Source organism: Ailuropoda melanoleuca, chromosome 2, assembly GCF_002007445.2.
Source record: "Ailuropoda melanoleuca isolate Jingjing chromosome 2, ASM200744v2, whole genome shotgun sequence".
Classification (NCBI taxonomy): Eukaryota; Metazoa; Chordata; class Mammalia; order Carnivora; family Ursidae; genus Ailuropoda; species Ailuropoda melanoleuca.
The window spans coordinates 113,073,144-113,096,345 of NC_048219.1; the positions used below are offsets into that span (position 1 = coordinate 113,073,144).

Sequence of the window (23,202 nt, forward strand, 5' to 3'; positions counted from 1 at the left end):
ATTGCTGTATAAGTTCTAGCAATTTAGGGGTAGATTCTTTTGGCTTTTCCATATAAAATATCATGCCATCTGCAAAGAGGGAGAGTTTGACTTATTTTTTGCCAATTTACATGCCTTTTATTTCTTTTTGTTGTCTGACTGCTGAGGCTAGGACTTCTAGCACTATGTTGAACAATAAGGGTGAGAGTGGGCATCCCGGTTGTGTTCCTGATCTTAGGAAAAAGCTCTCAGCTTTTCCTCATTGATAACGATATTCACTGTGGGCTTTTCATAGATGGTTTTTATGATATTGAGGAATGTTCCTTCTATCCCTATACTCTGGAGAGTTTTAATCAGGAACAGATGTTGTATTTTGTCAAATACTTTCTTGGCATCAATTGAGAGGATCAAATGGTTCTTGTCTTTTCTTTTATTATGTGCTCTATCATGTTGATTGATATGCTAATTTTGAACCACCCTTACATCCCAGGCATAAAACCCATATGGTCCTGGTGAATGATCCTTTTAATGTACTGCTGGATCCTAGTAGCTAGGATCTTGTTGAGTATTTTGGCATCCGTGTTCATCAGGGATATTGGTCTGTAATTCTCCTTTTTGATGGGGTCTTTGCCTGATTTTAGGATCAGGTCAATGCTGGCCTCATAGAAGACATTGGGAAGTTTTCCTTCTGTTTCTATTTTTTGGAACACCTTCAGAAGAATAGGTATTATTTCTTCTTTAAATGTTTGGTAGGATTCCCCTGGGAAGACATCTGGCCCTGGATTTTGTTTTTTGGGAGATTTTTGATTATTGCCTCAATTTCGTTACTGGTTATTGGTCTATTCAGATTGTCTATTTCTTCCTGTTTCAGTCTTGATAGTTTGTAAGTTTCCAGAAAGGCATCCATTTCTTCCAGGTTGCTTAATTTGTTGGCATATGGTTGCTGGTAATAATTTCTAATAATTGTTTCTATTTCCTTGGTGTTAGTCATGATCTCTCCCCTTCATTCATGATTTTATTAATTTGGGTCCTTTCTCTTTTCTTTCAGATAGTTTGGTTTATCGATCTTATTAATTCTTTCAAAGAATCAGCTTCTAGTTTCATTGCTCTGTTCTACTGTTTTTCTGGTTTCTATTTCAATGATCTCTGCTCTAATCTTTACTATTTCTTGTCTCCTGCATGGTTTAGTTTTTATTTGCTGTTCTTTCTCCAGCTCCTTTGGGTGTAGGGTTAGCTTGTGCATTTGGGATTTTTCTAATTTTTTGAGAGAGGCTTGGATGGCTATGTATTTCACTCTTAGGACCACCTTTGCAGTCCCCATAAGTTTTGGACTGATGTGTTTTCATTCTCATTGGTTTCCATGAATTGTTTAAGTTCTTCTTTAATTTGACCCATTCATTCTTTAGCAGGATGTTCTTTAACTTCCAAGTGCTTAAAATCCTTCCAAATTTTTTCTTGTGATTGAGTTCCAGTTTCAAGGCACTGCGGTCTGATAACATGCAGGGAATAATTTCAATCTTTTGGTATTGGCTGAGACCCGATTTGTGACCCAGTATGTGGTCTACTTTGGAGAAAGTTCCATGCGCATTCGAGAAGAATGAGTGTTCTGTTGTTTTAGGGTAGAATGTTCTGTATATATCTACATAGTCCATCTGGTCCAATGTGTCATTCAAAGCTCTTGTTTCTTTGTTTATCTTCTGTTTAGATGATCTGTCCAACACTGAGAGTTGAGTGTTAAAATCTCCTACTATTAATGTATTATTGTTGATCTGATTTTTTATTTTGGTTAACAGCTGGCTTATGTCATTGGCTGCTCCCATTATGGGGGTATAGATATTTACAATTGTTAGTTTTTCTTGTTGGATAGACCCTTTAAGAATGATATAGTGTCCTTGGATCTCTTATTATGGTCTTTGGTTTAAATTCTAATTTGTCTGTTATAAGAATTGCTACCCCAGCTTTCTTTTGAGGTCCATTGGCATGATAAATCATTCTTCATTCGCTTATTTTCAGTCTGGAGGTGTCTTTAGGTTCAAAATGAGTCTCTTGTAGACAGCATATGGATGGGTCCTGTCTTTGTATCCAATCTACAACCCTGTGCCATTTCATGGGAGAATGTAGGCTGTTCACGTTGAGAGTTACTACTGAAAGATATATATTTATTGCCATCCTATTTTCTTTACAGTCCCTGTTTCCATGGATTGTCTCTGTAAATTTCTGGTCTATATTTCCCTTGGGGTCTTTCTTCTTTTATAGAATCCCCCTTTGTATTTCTTGTAGGGATGGCTTGGTGGTTACATATTCTTTCAGTTTCTGCCAGTCCTGGAAACTCTTTATTTCTTCATCCATTCTGAATGACAGCCTTGTTGGATAAAATATTCTTGGGTGCATGTTCTTCTCATTTAGTACCCTGAATATGTCTTGCCAGCCCTTTCTGGCTTGCCAGGTCTCTGTGGACAGGTCTGACATTATTCTGATGTTCCCCCTTCTGTACATAAGGAATCTCTCCCCCCAAATGCTCTTATGATGGCTTCCTTGGTTCTAAGATTTGAGAGTTTTACTATTACATACTGAGACATTGGTCTGTTCTCCTTGATCTTGGAAGGGGTCCTCTCGGCCTCTAGGACATGAATGTTTGTTTCATTTCCCAGATTAGGGAAGTTCTCAGCTACAATTTGCTCAAATTTATCTTCTAGTCCTCTCTCTCTCTTCACCCCCTCAGGGATCCCAATAATTCTGACACTGGAACATTTCATGGCGTCATTGATTTCTGTAAGTCTGTTCTATGGATTTTAAGCTGTTTGTCCCAGGCCTCCTCCTGTTCCTTCCTTTCTATCAGTTTATCTTCTAGATCACTAATCTTCTGCCTCATTTACCCTAGCTATTAGAGCATCCAGTTTAGACCACATTTCATTCATAACATTTTTCAGTTCGGCCTGATTAGCTCTTACTTCTGCCCTTAGAGATTCTATGTTGCCGCTAATGGTTTTCTCAAGCCTAGCTATTGTCTTCATAATTGCTACCCTGAAGTCTATTTCTGACATATTGCTTATATCGATATCCATTAGGCCTGCGGGAGAGGCCATTGTCTCTGGTTCTTTTCTTTGTTGGGAGTTCCTCCTCCTAGTCATTCTGTTGAGGGGTCTTTGAGGGATGTACAGAGTTGAAAATATCACCACAATCCAGGCAAGATGTACCCTGGAAAAGTTTGGAGTGGTCAGAAGCCACCACCGAAAAAACAAGCCAAAATGAAACCCAAGAATAAGATTTTTAAAGTTAAAATGGGGGGGGGGCTATAATCTCTCAATGTGGGCAAGGTAGGGTGTTTCAGTTCCTCCTGGGTGTATTTTGTTCTTTTTGTTAGAGAACCCTACTTTCCAGAGTTACAGGGAAATTAAAACTGATGTGTATATATATATATATATATATATATATACACACACACACACACACACACACACATATATATTATATATATATATGGGTAGTTTTGAATAGAGGAAAAGGGACCACATTGAAGCTTATATGTATATATATATAAAATATATACATATATGCATTTTATATACATATACATATATGTGAAAAAGTACAAGTCAAAAAGCTACTATGGAATATGTTGTATTAAATATCTAGTTGAAATGAGAAATAGGTAAAAAGAAAAAAACAGAGAAGAAACGAGAAAGAATTAAAAAAAAAAAATAAGTTGTATCTGAGAAATACACAGGCCATGAAGCAACACCAGGAACTCAATATACTATTTTCCCCTGGTGTTGGGGTTTTACAGTTTTATGGGGACGGAAGGGTTGCCCTCCTCTTGTTCCCCCAGCTTGTCTTCTGGGGGAGAGGCCTGCTGGGTTGTATGTCAGGGAACCCTGCTTGGGCGGAGTTGCCCTGCCCCCTATCAGGGGACTGGGCTCTGTGGAAACCAGGTTTTTGAGCTTTTGTTCTCTGGCGGCTTTTCGCGCTTTTTCAAAGCCTTTTGGGAGGGTCAAGGCAAAGGAAAATGTCCGCACCCAGACCTCTGCCCCAGGGCAGAGAAGTCACAGACTGTTCCTCTCTGAACAATTCGGAACACACAACCTCCCTTTCTGTAAGCACCGCTGAAAACCGCAGCCTCCCTCAGGTGAGGGAAGCCCCCAGCGACCCTCTCAGCAGTTGACTGAGGCCCCCACTTGTCTCTGCCCTTTGTGCTTCCAAAACCGAGAGCGGTCCTGTTCCTTGCACATCCATGGCGGCAGCGGCCGGGCCCCAGGTCCGAAGTGGCAGTGGCAGCAGCCGGGCCCTAGGTCCGCCAGCGTGGGCAGTGGCAGCGACAGCAGCGGCCGGCTCCAGGGTCCACAATCAGCTCCCGGACCCCGTCTGAGTGCTGTTATCAGGCTTTTCCCCTCCAGCTGCCACCACGTGCAAGCTATCCCCTGTCCCCCAGCCCAGGACACTTTTGGGCTAGGGTATTGTATTACTGTCCAGTGGCCAGCTTCTGGCGGCTCCCTCCCCCTTCTGTTTATCCTCTTTTATCTGTCCACAGAATCACAATTCCATCCTTCATACGTCAGGGCCGCTGATGCTCTGCCCCAGTAGAGATCCAGACATATATTCTTACATCTCAGGATGATTTCGTGGGTATTCAGAATGCCTGGTAGATATCCAGCTAAATTCAGGGGACCAGTTGAAACGGAGTCCCCCACTTGCCCCTCCCTCCACATGGATGTCTCCCTGCCACCACCTTGGAATTCATTAGGCTGCAGATGTGTGTGGGGGCTTTGAGGGTACAGAAGAGAGATGTCTCAGTCCTTTCAGCTCCTGGCCATTATTCCTTGCCTTGTGCCTGTTATCACTCCAGTCTTTGCCTTTATGGTTGCATTCTTTCCTCCTCCTCAGTCTATGTCCAATCTTCAGTCTGGCACAGAACTTGGAGAAACTAAAGGAGGTGATTAGGAAGGTTTTCATGCTGCCCCATGAAAATAAAATGAGCCAGGACAGCCTTAATTTCTTTTCTTTTTTTTTTTTTTTTCATTTCCAGACATATTTTAATCCTATTCTTATAAACATATAAATCAATAAGTATATATGGAATTGTTTTGTATTTTTGTATTTCATATAAATGGCACTAAATGATTTGTAATCTGCAACTTTTAGTTAACAAGGCTTTTGAAATTAATTTCTGATGGTTTTTGAGATCTAGCTTATTCATTTCAAGTATGAATAGCATTCTATCGTGTGACTATAACACTATGTAGTATTATATATATGAATGTATCTATACATATATATGTATATATATATTTATATGGCATATATATATAGTTTTTATATAGTGGACATATATATATTTTTTTCCTGTTAATGAGCATTTAGTTGTTTTCTTTCTTTCTTTCTTTCTTTCTTTCTTTCTTTCTTTCTTTCTTTCTTTCTCTTAGCTTGGATATCACCTCCCTCAGGAAGCCTTCCCAGATACACAAAGACTAAATTAGTTGTTCTTGTGCTTCCATTTGTGGTTCAAGCTAGCACTTTGAATATTGCATTAGAATGACCTGTTTACATGTTTTTTCTCCCCATCTTTACTCAGCTTTCTAAGAAAAGATAAAGTGTATTTATCCTCATTTTATATCCAATGTTGTGATAAGTTTTTATTGAATTAGCAGGTTCATGAAAGAGAAATCCCTAAGGAACAAAACAGGAAATTGGCATCTTGTAGGAAAGGATTTTCTTTTAGATATAAAGTAGTTATAATGCTAAAAGCTACCAGACAGATGATTCAATTACAAAATAACCCCCTCTTTGGGAAATCCTTTATCTATGATACATATCCTTGTATATACTTATATATAGAAATAACCCAGCCAGAGAAATTATGTAATGAATTTGCCATATTTTTTTTCAGTATGATCAACTATGTGACCTATTTATTTATTTTGGTTAAACAAAATGGAAATATATTGCAACAAAACAACATACTTAATTTTCAAAGCTAAGAGGCATATTTGTGGTTTTCTTTGTGTTCTTTTTATTCTTAAGTTTTGTTCTTCTTAATTTATTAAGGCATACTGTGACCATAGCATCTATTATAAATATACTGACAAGAAGATCTGGTACTGATTGGCAGACTTCAGCTGCCATCACCGAAAGTGGCACTTGAGGTTCAAGCAGGTTGTATCTTATTTCCTAGTGTACTACAGGCCTAGGGTGGCTGAGAAATCTTACTAATTAGGATTGATTAGGATTGATTCCTTTATTTGCTCTTATACCTGGCATTTCCACTTTTACTACTATCAGTAGCTAGTCAATCTCAAATGTTCCCTTAAAAATCATGTAGAAACAAGCAGATTTTAAAAGTCTAACAGAAATGGAAAAAAAAAACATGGCATTATGAATTGAGTCAGCAATGCCTTTTATTTTAAGGTGAAAACAGACTTATCTGTTTAGGAAGTAATGGAACATAACCTCAGAACTAAATCTTAAGCTTTAAAAAAATAAAAATAATTGCACCAGCTTAGAAAGAAGTTTCATTGTAAATTATAGTCTTAATTGTAAGAACAATCTGGGCAAAGTTAAATTGACCATACCTAAAATTCTAGCTAAAACTCAGGATAATAGAGTTTGATAACAAGAGCAATGGGATTAGAGAATAACTCATATGCTGAGTTTCCCAGAGTTTACCAATGATGTGAGTTAAGTCCTTTCTCCCATGCTTCAGTTATGAAATGAATGGACTTGAAGGGAGAGACTAGGAAGAGAGAGTCTCTAGAAGTTCCTTTTAATTTGATAGCCCCTTGTAAAACAACCTTACACGATGCACAAAATATCTTGAAAATAGTATGCTACTCTAAAATATTGGACTACATTTAGTCAAAGGACAAGAGAATAACTAGCTTATGGATCCTCAACAAATATGTCACTATGAAAAAAGAAACTGAATATGAAATGCAGGTTAGGATATGGAATGGCAACTGTTTTGTTCTTTCATTATTGCTAGTACATGATAAAAAGCTGTTAGGAAATATTTTCTAGTCAATTCATACTCTTGGAGAGCAGAAAGAAATATACAGGGAAATCACAGTGCATTGAGAGACAAGTCTTTCCAAGAGAAAACCAGTGACACAACCAAGAGTACAAAACAGGCTTCTTAACCTCTGGGTCTTTTCTCTATATGCTGTTTCTACAGTTTTCACTAATAGGTTATAATAATTTTTACTTAGTGAAGCATATTTTGGCAAATAGAGATGGGAAGGGGTTGATACATTTTGACATTTTTACCAAAACCCCCCACAATTTTTACCAATGATATCAATATGAGTCATCAAATACACTACTTTTTCTTCATCATTTAAAGAACAGATCTAGGCTGTTGCTAGTCAATATCATTTTTCAACACTTATCTGACTAATCATGACCTTTCAGGCATCTGTTATAACCTGTACCACAAGCTGTGTATTCTCATTCAAAGAGAATCTGGCTAGGGATTCACAGATGTATTACAATGGGAGAAATTATATGGAAATACAAATAGGCTTCATGATCTTGGGACTTCGTGAAAAAGGAAAAAAAAAAAAACTACCCCACATAAATAATGTGCCAGGAACAGAAAGCTATTCACAGAGGTATTCTACAGCAGACTAAATAAAATACATAGATTATTTTTTTCAAGGTAAAAAACAAACAAAACAAAACACACACACACACACAAACAGTTCTTCTTGTGAGATGTCCTCCATCACAGCACGCTAATAAACCTCACCCTCCACTGCCAATTAAGGTTTAGCGGGGACAAGTCTTGTCCAAGCAGTGTACTGACAGTCAACCCATATGGATAGATAAAGTGCCAAATTACTTTGGAAAGCAGAGTCATGCCCACGGATTAACGAAAAGATAATTTGTATTCTAGCTTTTGTGGCATCAAACTCTGAACTCATTTACTACTGCAATAATCAGATCATCAGCCTTAGGAAGGTTCAGCTTAGTTCAAAGCACTGACCTGCATTTTTATGGAGACTAACTTTGGAAGGGATTTATGTATATATTCAAGCAAACCTTTACCTGAACAAGTTTGATTGGATTCATCTTCGTTGCTTCCACAATCATTAGCTCCATCGCAGAGCCATCTCTTGGGGATACAGCGATTATTCTTGCATTTAAACTGATCATCAGGACAGCTATGATTGACTGGGGGAAGGGGAATGGGGGGAGGGTGGAGGGAGAGGAAAAGCAAGTTTAATAATTTAAAATTGGATAAAATTATGATTATTTTGTTATAGTTACAGACAACTTACAGTAATTATAACATTATAGTACAATAAATGCCATGGCTTCTTTCATTCATTGTTTCATATTTTATAGAAAATATTAATATTTGAGGCTCTGTGAAAATGTAATACTTTTATAGAAGACGCCAAGTAAATGAAATCTCACATAAAAGGAAATATATTCATTTGTTCATGTCTTCACTAAAATCAACTGTATCACTAAGCTTGTTTTCCTATCCATTATTACAATTAACTCAATTTCAGAATTTTTACCAAAAACATTTAAAGTGATCTCAAATTTTAACATGAAACATAACAAGTGTGTATCAAATAATTCAATCATATATCAAAAAATACATTTTCTTAAGCCACACATCTGTTCAGTACTTTTTTGAATTATTAAATAAGACTAATTTGGTTATGCTTTGCCCAGTGTTTCTTGGAACTGGAAGGAAAAAAAATGCAACACTTGTGATTTGGAGTTGATGCTAAATATGAGATCCTGCATAATTTTAATAACAAAATGACCATCCAGAGTTTTCATCCCTAGTATGAACAAATAAACATGCAACCACAAAATATACTGAGGATAAGACCAATCCTCATATGGGAAGCCGTGCACAGCTAAGGATTAAACCTCCAATATCTAAGCACAGCAGGAGGCCATCTTAAAGTTAACCTTCTGTGATTATTTTTCCTGCATCCTGGAGGCTGAATTCCTAAATGAATTGGCATGCTCCTCTGTATTTGTTTCACCGCTTCACATTCTTTTTGAAGTAATTTTCCTTGTGTCTAGTAGTTGCACTTCTCCATGATAAAAATAAATTTTGATATTAGTTTTACTTAGAATTTGAAAAAATAGCCATCTTTATCATGCTGTTGCATAGCAAATGTATGCCTTTCCAGCCAGTTTCTATAAAACACTATTTCTTTAAAGTAGCTTAGGTGAGAAAGTGGTTTTATCACTTATTTAGAAAGTTTTTATTCATGTGTAGTAAAAAAAAGGGGGGGGAAGCCTTTGTTTTCTGGCATTTGAGCATGATTAACATTTTCTACTCACTTCAGGAAGTTTAGCAAGAATAGTTGTTTATGAGAATAAAATTCATCCAGTATATTAGAGGATCAAAATTTTAAAGTACCAAGATTATGCAAAAATACTTCAGTAAAGCTTGATCAAGCACCTTTGCAATTTTTATCAATGATGTAAATCAGAGTTCAAAAAGTATTGCATGGTGCACTGGGTGTTATACACAACTAATGAATCATCGAACTTTACATCAAAAAGCAGGGATGTACTGTATGGTACAAACAAAAAGGAGGCATAAATACAACCCATAGTCCTGTAATTTGGAATTGAGACACTAAAGGATAGAAAGTAGAATGATAACAGAATTCAAGGGCAAAGCTCTTGGGTATTTAATATATAAATGATCCTCTGAAATGAATGACATAGTGCTAGAATATTAACCATGAAACCTCAGGATTATAACACTGTTCAGAATCACTGCAAGTTTAGAAAAGATCCCATATTGTCGGAAGGTGGCCAGAGATGTTTAGTTTTCCTTTGCCCCTTTTGTTTAGTGATTTATTTTCCATGTGCTGGGTGCTATGTTAGACTCTGAGACTGAGACTACATTAGACTCTGACACTACAACCTGATGTGTCTCCTCATGAAGACATCCATCTTTTAGATGCACCAGGTGAGTAAGCATATAATTGCAATATTGTTTGGTCACTACCATGATAAAGGAATATACACGAGATGTTTCACTCCAACTGGGCTGTACAGAGAAGGAGATTTTTCAATGTTCAAAAAGACTTCCCTATAAAGGTCATGGTAAACCATGGTGATTTCCATAAGCTGCAGTGTTACAGAGGAGAGAAACAAAAGGGTACTTTTTAGAGATCTATTTGCACTCCAACTTGATATATCAGAACAAAGAAGGTAAGTGTATGCATGGTAGGCATGTAAGACTAAAAATGCAAACATGAGACCTAAGATGTTTATTTGTGAATCAATGGATTTTAGAATTTATCTTGTTGGTTATGGATTTACTGAAATAAGGAGATTTGGTTTCATACTATAGATAACACTCTGGATGCAGTTTGGAAAATTGGGTTTTAGTTAAGGGAGAAATAGTGGTAGGAATAATAGCAGGCACTTGCCGTGTTAATCTAGGATAGAAGACTAATTTAGCCAGTGAAGCTTGAGAGGAGGTAAAGATGAAAAATAAAGAATTGAATATGGACTATAAGTGAAATAGGAGACTGCAGAAAAAGTCCATAGTATAGGTTTGGGTAATGGTATGGGAAAGTGATGAACATAATTAAGAAAAAGATCCTGACCAGGAATTTTAACACTACAAGTAACAGTATGCAATGCCCCACATACTCCTAGAGGAAATGAGTTTCTTTGTGAATTCATGAAAGAACAATCACACAAGGAGTAGCATGGACCTAAAGGAACACTACATGAATATTGTGATAAAATACTTGTGTTCTGCACAGGGCTCTGAGACTACGCTGATATGCAGGGAGCATTCACTAAAACCATGAATAAACATTGTGAGTCAGAAGGAATGAGGCAGGTAATTTAATCAATAAATAATACATCATTTGTATAAAAGAGTTAAGAAAAAATACCCTTTATCCTTAGATGAAATGTTCCTCCCACTCTGAAATTTTTGTCTAATTTTATCAATTTAGAATTTAATATGTTATTTACGGATTTATACTTCATAGTATAGATATTAATAGGGTTGAAAACATGGAGCACATAATGTTGAAGTTAGAGTCCATGCTTGAAAATTAAGGGAAAGTAGTGTTATATTCATGTATTAATTACTGCTTATATATTCAACTGGAAAATATATTTTAAAAGCTCATATTCTTGGAGTTTTGTCCAAAAATACAGATAGCTGCATTATATAAGTGCCTAGACCAATTCTGTCCATTATTTAAAAAAAAAGGTTTTATTCATTTATTTGAGAGAGAGAGAGTACGAGCGGGGGACGGAGAGTGGGGATGGTGGGGAAGAGGGAGAAGCAGACTTCCTGCTAAGCAGGGAGCCAGACAACTCCATCCTGGGACTCCGGGATCATGACCTGAGCTGAAGGCAGACGTTTTACCGACCGAGCCACCGAGATGCCCCGATTGTGTCCATGCTTAACAAAAGATCTTTAAAACTTTATTTTTATAACTTGGTTAAAAAAAAAGAAAGAAAGAAAAGAAAGACAAGAAAATGGAAGACTGTCAATTAACTCAATTAGTTCAACCATTTTAACTTGGAAAATGTCATCAATTGAATGAAAAATAACTTCCTTTTTAAAATAATTTATCTAGGTCAAATTAAAAGACTAAGGATACATATATCCATCACACACCTCTCTCCATATAAAAATATTTTATATATCTCAAAACTATTCCAATATGACTCTAATCAAATATATTCTCAAAACATTATTTCATGTGTTTCTTAAAGTGTCTTCCTTCCACATATGTGGGACAATCCCAACCAGAAACATGAAACTATTCCTATTGTGGGAGATGATAAACAGCTAGATAGAAGCCAAAGGGGAGAAAATCAAACCTTGAATTTCTTTCTTTTTTTTTCTTTTTTAAGATTTTATTTATTTATTTGACCGAGAAAGACAGCCAGTGAAAGAGGGAACACAAGCAGGGGGAGTGGGAGAGGAAGAAGCAGGCTCCCAGCAGAGGAGCCTGATGAGGGGTTCGATCCCAGAATGCCAGGATCACACCCTGAGCCAAAGGCAGATGCTTAACGACTGAGCACCCAGGTGCCCCCAAACCTTGAATTTCTATCTGAGTGCCCCATGTGTGTCTCCTACCATGTACCGAGCTAGTGAAGTTAGGTAATAACATGTTCAAACCCATGTTTGTTTCTTTGGATCTTCTTCAAAGCCCTGTTGCCAAGGAGCAATGGAGTGGATTGTGACCTTCTGTATGAGTAATTCTGACTTGAGGGAATTTAAATTGATGTTCCACATCTTTAAATTCAGAGATCCAAAAGGGTCTCCTATAGCAACCTTCTGACAATGGTGCGGTGGCACTGAGAGCACAGAAGAGGGAAGGAGAGGACTTCCAGAGCAACCAAAATGATAATATTAAAGATGTAAAAGCAGGACAAAAGCAGTGCTTTAAAAGCATGTGAGGAGACAATATAAAGTCTACCCTATATAAAAGGATGACTGAGGGGAAAAAAAACTAAGTTCAATTTTTATCAGGTATTTTTAGATTTCACAAATTGCTTTGATAGTTCACATGCTAAAAGACTCAAGGAGGGTGCCTGGGTGGCTCAGTCAGTTAAGTGTTTGCCTTTGGCTCAAGTCCTGATCTCAGGGTCCTGGGTTCAAGCCCCATGTGGGACCCCCTGCTCAGTTGGGAGCCTCCTTGTCCCTCTCCCTCTGCCCCTCCCTCCTGCCCGTGCTCTCTCTCTCTCTCAAATAAATAAATATAATCTTTAAAAAACTAAAAGGTTCAGGGAAATGTACTGTTACTTGAAGGAGAACATACAGCAATTTACTGAATCTTCATCACTTCCGTCTAGACAGTCATCATCACCATCACATTTCCAGCGAGCTTGGATACAGTGTCTGTTTTTACATCGGAATTCTCCAGTTTTGCATATGTGAGGCAATATTTCTCCAGGATTAACTAGGATTAAAAAAAACATATGAACAGTACTAGCTATAGTCAGTTCATTACAATGTCAGCTTTGTTTTAATAACAAAAATGCTGATTCATTTCATTTTGTAAAAAATATGAAAACATCTTAACATTGCAGTGACATCTCTGGAAAGGAGAAAAATTTAAGTTTTTCTGACAATAATTATTCCAGTAAGAATTTTAAAGATTTATTTTAAACAACTGTCACCAAAATAATAAGTAATACCAGCAATAATAACATAATACCACCTTATAGTCAGGTTAACTGTCTGGTTTTACTTTTCAAAGGGCTTTCACTCATAATCTCAATTATCATCATGACCCATTACAGGGTAGGCATGGCAAAAAATTTTACTTCTCTATTTTACAGATAAGTACACCCCAAATTAATCAAATTGAAAAAATAAGGCAAGAGCACAACCATGATGGTTATATTAACCTAGCTGGTCTGCAAGTGGGAGAAAAATTCAGCTCTGGTTAGCTATTCATGGAGGTATTAAGTTAATAAAAAATAATCTCATTATACATCCAGATTCTATTCAGTGTTTTCTCTATCTACCCCATATTCTCTAATCAAATGGTAGGGATTCAGTTGATTGGGATTTATTCACAAATTGAAAGTGTTATTATTATGATCAGTTTTGCTTTCTTTGAGTGGATTTCATAGCAGTCTATAAAGAGATAGGAATATGTGGTAATGGTTAAAATAAATGCTTTGTGTTTCATGGACTGAAAAATATGTTGAATTATCAAAAGGTGGTTTATTGCTAAGAGAAACAAAAGCCTATCTTTCTATCCCAGTCTTTTTTTTTTTTGTCTTTTTTTTAAAGATTTTATTTATTTATTTGACAGATAGAGACAGCCAGTGAGAGAGGGAACACAAGCAGGGGGAGTGGGAGAGGAAGAAGCAGGCTTCCAGCGGAGGAGCCTGATGTGGGGTCGATCCCAGAATGCTGCGATCACACCCTGAGCCGAAGGCAGACGCTTAATGACTGAGCCACCCAGGGGACCCTCTATCCCAGTCTTGATGGCTTTAAACTTTATTTTGGATAACTCATTTGGACAGATGAACTGTCACAAAACCTATATACATGCCAATAATAAGGGATGCTGAGAAAACATATTAGGCATTTCTAGAACACTTTGTGTTAGCACTCCTTTAGTCCTTGTATTTCCCCTTCTCCAAAGAATGGAAGAGAGAATGTGACTCTTGAACCATAACTGTGGAGAATTTGCTTCAGAGAGTTTCTCAGTGAGGCCCAAGGCATGAGGGTTTCTGTGGCTGGAAAAGAAAAACTGCCCATTAAATCCAGATTCTTAAGGATTTAAGGGTAAAAACTAATCAGTATGGTAAATGAAATATTCAATTTGAACAAATGTAAGCCTGTGTCTTTTCTATCCCCTCTCAGACAAGAAGACGCTGTATGTAAGGATTGACAGTAATTTTGTCTCCCTTTTTAATTCTAATCCTTTTCAATAAAAATGCTGAAGTGGAAATTTCTCTAATGATATCATTTCTGAAAGTAAAATTAATAACAATAATAATAATAATAATAATTGTTATCTATATAGAACAAGTCCCAAATAGGAAATGACAACAATATAAAAACAAAAAGGGGAGATCACTGGGTCTCCTATTCAACTCAAGGATGCCTATTTATAGCAGCAACTGGGAGAGAGAATAGTAACCAAAGCAAAGTAGAAACACATTGGGACATGTCTGGGCCTTTCTAGGATAGAGCTTTCCTCTCAAAATCTCTAGAATTGATCACTGATGACATGCAAACTTTCCTTACTTTGAGTCTCAAGTTTGCTCAATTGGACCCTAAGATTTTTGAGGATGGTGTAATTTCTTCCTTGAATCCATATAAACCCATCTTAAAATTGGGCATTTAATGAGGGGTATTTTGATTAATTTCTATTCTATAATGAGTAAGCTTAATGGTCAACAAACTCTCAGTTAAAAAAAAAATCCAGTCAGACAAGAAACCTGATTTGCCATATAATCATCTTCCTCTGAACTTAAGTTCAGCTTTAAGATTTTCTTTAGCTATATTCAGTTCATTAAAATGTCAGCTTTGTTTTAATAACAAAAATACTGATTCATTTCATTTTGTCAAAAATATGGAAACTCTTAACATTGCAGTGACAACCATCTCTGGAAAGGAGAAAAATCTCTACAGTTGACTTCAAAGAAATGTTACATCAATTCAGTTGTTTCATAGCTTGAGGATTGAAAAACTCAAGAAACCATTTTTTTTTCCTCTTCTGAAAATAGTCCCAACGATTTAAAAAGCTTGGCTTTCACATGGTCATTTGATCAAATAAACCCAACTGACAGTTTTAAGAAATGATCAAGGATATCCATATACAAGAGTGAAATTATAGCTGCTTCTGAACATCACATCTTTATTAAAAATGAGCAAGATGTCTATTGAAAGACAAACTACTCCCCACAAAATTAATATTTTAAACTAAATATTATTTAACATAACCAATTTGGAGATAAGATCTTTAAGCCTGTTTAGAGTTTGAATGTTTTTCAAGTGATATTTAGATCATTATGGAAAGAATGAAAATAGGCAAAATTTTCAAACTTGTTTTAAACATGGTTTCCAATATGTGTGGATTGTTGGTTATTTTTAAATGATATTTGCTAATACACAGGTGGTGATTTTCAAAACTACATGATGACAATGTCCAAAGTTTCATTTTCATTTTTCACAATAGTTATGAACAATTGTTTGAAAACCAATAGAGCCAACTTCCTGAGATAATTTCATCTTTTTATATTTATTGCTGTTATTGGTCTTTATCAATGTCATTAGTAAATATCATTATCATTTGTAACAGCAGTTGACATTGCTTATATCTGGAAGAAAAGATATAATGAAACATACACAAATATCTTTGACATTTTAAAGTGTGTCTGCAAGTCTTCTAGACCCTATAATTTGTTGGGCAAGAGGCATTTCTCCATGGCATCTCCATGTGTCTTGTGTCAGTTTTTATTCTGGACATTTTTTCAAGGATGCTTATATAGCTAACAGCCTTGGAAGACAGATAATGCCATCTCCTTAGAGCAGAGAGCAGTTTTTTTTTTTTTCTTGGCCAAAATAGTAAAGACAATGTCTCCCTTTGGGGCAAAGGTTGGGCTGATTTTCTGGCAGACTCAAGCTTAGGGTTCTTCAGTGTGAATAAAAATTCACTGTGTGGGCAGCATCCACCTAGACCTGCCTATGCATTGCCCCCATATGATTTGGGGCTGGGTGGGGCAAAGAGAATGAATATGAACATGAAACTCATGCTGCCTGCTGTGACATGAGCAATAAAACCTTCTGTGATGATCCAGGAATTGTGTGTCTTCTGTCAGAATCTATGAATCTTTGACAAGTTAACATGTTAGTTTGCATTGGGTAAAATCTCAGACCCTTCAGAATTGTTGACCTAATAGTGAATATTTTTTTAAAAAATACTCGGTTCTGATTTCCAAAGTCTTTCAAGGTGTATGACGTCATTGGTTTTTTCTAGTCCTAACCCAAGTCCTCCAGATGTAACCAGTAGTATGTCACACAGAAACCATGGTAACAATGCTGTCAGGTATGTGCAGGATTTGTAATGATAGAAGACAGATGATTTTTGAGCTAGCAATGCCCATTATCAAGAAAATGTTTAATGTGATAAGTGATAATCTGGATAAGATGGCAGCCTGGACAATCAAAAAGGATGGTCTTTTTCCAAGCGTTGACCTAACTCTGAAATTAGGCAGCAATGTCATTTATCGTGGCACCCCAGCTGATGGCCAGCCAATCTACCTACTTTTGTGAGAATCAATGAGATGATGAAGCAAGTATATTTGGCATCACATAAAAGAGCTAATTGCACCTAGAAAAAATAAGATTAGTATTCTGTATACCTTGCACAAACCTCTATAAAGAAGTCATTTTATAAATAAGTTTTATACATTTGATGTTTCCACTTGGAATTCTTGAATGTAAGAAGGACAATGTCACATACAGAACAGAATAATACCTAGAATAGAACGAAGCATAGGGTAGACATTAAAAAATACTTGCTCCCTAACTTACTGCAATTAGCGGAGACATAATCCTACATTACAGCCATTTATTATAGTGAGAATTTCTATCTCTGGAGACTATATAAATATTTCAGGAAAACAATATCACTTCAACTGGCTCAAAAGCTAATAATCTTCTACCAGCACCCAAGATCATGGGTGAAGTTAGTTTAATTGAAGGGAAAAAGATCCATACGCAGATAAACAGAAAGAGTGATGAAGCTCCCCCACACCAAAAAAGTGAATATATAGGAAAAGCTCCACGTATGTGACTTTGTTGCAATGTTTAATGTGACTGAACCTATGTAGCACTTGGGTGTTTCGTCAGACACATAGATTGCTTTCAATATATTAACAAGAGGCTAGAATTGCAAGCTTTGCTCCAGAGTTGTGTTTTGCACCATGAATTTGAAAACTGATGCAGAACCTGTAATTCTACCACCAGGGTCACTTCTAGTAAGAATATTACAACATGATCTCACCAGTAAGGAAGCTGACAAAGTAATAAATAATCCTTTAATTGAACCAGGATCAAAAATAAAATGACATGAATCATAACATTCCCGGCAAGGAACTGTCAGGTCTCAAACATCCTGTGATACCTGCTGTTAGAACCTTGAAATTAGAAGGTCTCTGCATGACTCTTCCATGCACTGCAAAAGGAAATACGCATTCTAGAATTACTTTCCAGTAAAAACTGGGGATTGCCAGAGTTCACGTCCAGATCATAATGAAGTGAAGGAAGAAACCCTAGTAATAAGCTGGTTTATTTTATTTTAGTTTGGAATCAGCTCAGATTTGGATCTCAGCTCAGCTCCTGAGCTTAATACATATGTTCCTCACCTTGGTTTAGTAAGCTGTGGTGCCCATGAACAAGTACATATGTTTGTCACTTCGCTTTTCTTCTTTTCAATCCCAGTGTGGTAATGTATCTAAAGTAATCATTGTCTCTTCTGTCAACTGATGTTTTTTGTTGTTGACCGTATCAAAATTATGATAAGTTAGTCATAAAAGCACGAGTCCTAGTACAAAAAAATAAAATGAAGTTTTCCTATGGTCCCTATACATTTCACATTAGGATATGTTTATTTAACAGATTGTTTTTGTATTTTGGGAGAATTTCTAACTATCCCTTTATTTGAGCAGAGAGATAAAAGAACCTAAAAGGAAACCTGAAATTGCAGTGTTTTTGTTGCCTTTATATAAGCTTGCCTATTTAGGAAGGCAGTGTGAAAAATGCTGCTATGGGTTTTGAATTTTCTCCTTTAGATCATACCGGGATGACCTTTCATTAGATAGAGTGGTCTTCTGAGCAGCCAACCTAAGTGGTACACAATCTTCTGTGAGTTCCTATGCACAGAAGGCCATAAATATTCATCTGAATGGGGCTTCTAAACTTTTTACTGCCTTAAACTTTTTACTACACATTAGATTGCATATATCCTAGAACATAAGGCTTGTCACAGCTGAACAGATAAATGGCTTAGCCATAGTGGAGCACTGTTTTTGACAGAGGAATATATCTGGTGTTCCAGAAGGTAAAGAAGGTCACAGAGTACCACTGACATATAATTGTGCAATGCTACCCTTGGATGATCAATATTTTTAAGTTGCTCTCTTGGGAATAAGGCACATTGGAAAATTCTGTCTTTTCTTTCAGGCGACTAAAGAGGAATTTAAAGAATTACTGTCTTATTACTCCAGGCAAAATTATCCTATTATAAATATAATGACTATTTTTTTAGGAGCTTAACTTACTTTCTTGGGATTATCCATGTCTACATTTATTAGTTTTGTATATTGTATTTCTCCCCACAAAGGTATCAAAATAAATAAAAAATTCACTTGATAATTGATCTACTGGCTTTACATAAGCTTCTCTATGGCAGTCAGTTCCAAGTTACTATGCTACCCTAGGTCTCATTTCTAATTGTGAAAGGATTTGCCCATGCCACACAAGATTCACAAGGACAAAGAATCCAGCCTACTCTCATTCTTGATTCCTTCCAGGCATGGCATTAGAATTCATCCTTAATCAATCACATAGCATGCCAATATTTTCTGCTGGGTGAATGCCTCTTCTGGCACAGCCTTATGGTGCAAATTCATTGAGAAACAACCATTGGTGTTTACTTCTGCTCTGACCAACTGCCAATGGGTTTTTGTTCATTTGATGTCAATTCAACGAGGATGACTGGACCAGGACAATCATATCTCAATGGTTGCAATATGTATTTTTGTTTTGCTTGTTAACTCAGATTACACAGTTAATCCAGCTAAAATTAGTTCACAAAACTGTAATGTAGCCTGAACTAAATTTGAAGCTGAGAGGAACCAGCATTCATGGGAAGTTAGTGGTACACTCATATTTGTTTTATACCATCCTCTGCAACCATGAACTCTATTTGTAGTCCTTTTGCACTTGAATTTCCTCCTCTGAAAACTAAGGCTAACATATACTTTTAAAAATATATATATTTAAATTCAACTTAGTGAACATATATTATTATTTGTTTCAGGATTATGAGTTTCAGGGGTAGAATTCAGTGCTTCATCAGTTGCACAAAACACCCAGTGCTCATTACATCAAGTGCCCTCCTTAATGTCCATCATCCAATTACCCCACCCCCCACCCACCTCCCCTCCAGCAACCCTCAGTTTGTTTCCTATAGTTAAGAGTCTCTTAGGGTTTGCCTCTATCTCTGGTTTTATCTTATTTTATTTTTCTTTCCCTCCCCCATGTTCATTTGTTTTGTTTCTTAAATTCAACATATGAGTGAAATTATATAGAATTTGTCTTTCTCAGACCTATTTTGCTCTGTATAGTACCCTCTAGTTCATGCACATCATTGCAAGTGGCAAGTATTTATTCATTTTGAAGGCTGAGTAGTATTTCGTTATATATATTATATATATCACATCTTCTTTATCCGTTTATCTGTTGATGGACAACTGGGGTCTTTCTATATTTTGGTTATTGTGGACACTACTACTATAAACACTGGGGTTCCTGTGCTCCTTCAAATCACTATTTTTGTATCCTTTGGACAAACACCTTGAAGTGCAATTGCTGGGTTGTAGGGTAGTTCTATTTTTAACTTTTTCGAGGAACCTTCACACTGCTTTCCTGACTGGCTGCACCAGCTTGCATTCTCACTAACAGTATAAGAGGGCTCCCCTTTCTCTGCATCCTCACCAACATCTGTTATTTCCTGAATTGTTCATTTTACTCATTCTGACTGGTATGAGGTGGTATCTCATTGTGGTTTTGATTTGTATTTCCCTGATGTTGAGTGATGTTGAGCATTTTTTCATGTGTCTGAAGACTAACATCCTTAAAAAAACTTTTGCCATTAAAGGAGTATAAACTGGAATAATTTATATAAACACACTATGGATTGTTTGTAAGAAATGACTTATTATATGCTTACTCATGATATTTCCCATTACATTTGAAAGAAACCTGGGCAAGTTGCATGCCCTATTAAAGATATAGTAGAGTTTCAAACAGACAAATGCAACAACAAATTCCCAAATAAGAACACAGATGGCTTTGTTGATTTAACATTGTTTAGTGTACTAAGTACAGATAAAATAATCTTTTCTATCTCTTTTTCTTGCATTGGAGTTGCATAATCAATGAATTGCAGATATTAGAAAGACACCAATAGTCACAGAAAAATTTCTCTCACTAGATGTATAATCATATGTGTCCAGTCATGATAACAAATTTCCTATCATAACTGTATGACCAACATTGTGTATAGTATTTCCTTAAAAGCCAAAAGTCACCCAATTTTTATTTACACAGAGCTATCCAATGGTCAGTATCTTTTCTATATCAATATCGACATAGATATAGATTTGCCAACTCATAAGAAATCCATAAATTTTTAATGGGGCATAGAATGAAGGAAATAGAAAAGATAATTTGGATGTCAATGATCCAGATAATTATGATTCACACAATTAAAATTAAAGAACTAATTAGAACATTTCAAGCTTAAAAAACCATCTAGATATATCTATCTGATGTATACACTCTCCCTCCAACTTCCCGCTATGAAAACTAAGATGAAGGATAAAACCTCACAAGATCCTTAAAAACTCAGCCTCTTGATCATTCGACTGACACTATCTTAAGGGAATTTTGACTTTTTTGCAAGACCGATAGGACAAGATTTAAATATTCATCCAGAAGCTTCCCTAACTTATACCATAAAAATTGAATAAGCCTATCTATCTTTAGGTAAAAAGAGAGACCCTTCACTCCTGCAGCACTGACTAAGGTTTGTATCTATCAAAAAAGGAGATACTTGCACTGTTACCTTCCATGCTTGAGAGGAAATCTGAGGGTAGAGGAAAGGCAGGATGATACTTGGTGGGGGTCCATAAGGGTTACCATGTATGTGTCTGTCTGTGTGGATGTGTGCATGTATGTACACACGCACATTTCTTGTATTCAAAATATCTCTCTGGGATAGCAAAAAATCTCATTTTATACCAGAAAAATAACTTCACATGAATCTGTGGTAGATACTGAAAATTGAACTAGGAAATGTACATATAAACTATACCTTTTTTCTCTCTCAATACCCAGGATAACATTGGTCTTGACAGATTTCTGAAGATAGATAAATAACAAAATAGAAATTAAAAAATAATACTACAGAACAAAGGAAGGAAACCACCCGATGACTCAAATAATGTATACTTCAGATATTATGTTCTATAGGAATTGTCTTAATAGACAATTTAAAAATCCTACTAACAACGAAAAAAGTTTGCCCAGAGAAGTAAAATTCATATTTCTACTCTCAAGTATATTATCCCAGAATAAATTAAATAGTATTTCCAGAATTTTGAAGACATTTTTTGTTTAGCCAAGAATTAATATCCAGAATCGTCAATCACACATAAATGCAAAGGAAATCTATTTAGAAAACACAGGAACTCCACACTATGCAGTCTTTGTGCTCTTCTTGGAGAAGCAGCTTCAAGAAATACTTTATCTATCCTAAACATCAGTGAAAATTAATAATTAAACAACGAGGAACCAAAGTTTGAATACTAAGCAATACAACCAATGAAGCGTGGAGTCAGGTCTAAAAGAAAATATTATAAAATTGATTAAAAAAGGGGCGCCTGGGTGGCACAGCGGTTAAGCGTCTGCCTTCAGCTCAGGGCGTGATCCCGGCGTTATGGGATCGAGCCCCACATCAGGCTCCTCCGCTATGAGCCTGCTTCTTCCTCTCCCACTCCCCCTGCTTGTGTTCCCTCTCTCGCTGGCTGTCTCTATCTCTGTCGAATAAATAAATAAAATCTTTAAAAAAAAATTGATTAAAAAGACTAGCTATACATTGTCAAAACGTTTTATAAAAAGACTTACTGATTGATGATTCAAAATAATACTCCTTTTCAGAAATCCTAAATTATAATAAGGAATGAAGTTGAGGAAGATAAAGAGAATATATAAAGAAAGCCAAAGTCCTCATCTCAAATAGTTAAAATTCAAAATAATAATAATAGAATTTAAAACTGGTGGTATTATTCCAAATGCTTAAAAAAGAAAATGTAACAAATTGACCATGGACTATAAGGTAAACTACAGAAGGGATCATAAACAATAAAGAAATATACACATAGCCTATAACAATACATCAGAAATAACACCAAACATCAAGTCGAAAAATGAAGATAAATGGTTTAAAAATTGTGTTTACAAAGAATGTTTAGTCACACGATAATATGCTTATGCTCCTATTAAGTAAAAATAAAGCACAAAGTAAATGATACTGTGGTATGATCCAAACTGTGTAAAATTGCAACATAACTAAGAATTCTGTCTCCAAAACAATTTGGGGTCTAAATTCCAAATGTCCTATATACTAATTATGTGAATTATGAAAAGTTATTAACCCTCAAGTAATAATACTATCTTCCTTATATGATTATTGTAAGGGCTAATGAGAACCATGAAAATTTATCATAAAGTCCCACATCTTATGTAAGAATTCAATAAATTTTACATATGATTATTAGTAGTAGTAAAAAATAATAACCTCCAGGGATATATAATTATAAGGAACAACATGAAAATGTCTTAGTAGTTTATTACTGAATAGTGGCAAAATGGGTGGATTTTCCACTTAAATTTTTTCTGTATATTTCTCAAATCTTACTATATACTAAATCATTTGTAAAAATCCCATATTC

General features: G+C 35.9%; 1 protein-coding gene across 1 annotated transcript in view; it reads right to left on the reverse strand.

The window, feature by feature from the left end:
- LRP1B (LDL receptor related protein 1B) overlaps positions 1–23,202 on the reverse strand; it is a 1,837,899-nt gene that overhangs the window by 689,321 nt on the left and 1,125,376 nt on the right. Inside the window, exons 15-16 of the mRNA XM_034642051.1 lie at positions 12,756–12,896; positions 8,017–8,142 (exon numbers count right to left, since the gene is read on the reverse strand). Coding sequence (XP_034497942.1) covers positions 8,017–8,142; positions 12,756–12,896 — 267 coding nt within the window. The remainder of the gene's footprint in view (positions 1–8,016; positions 8,143–12,755; positions 12,897–23,202) is intronic.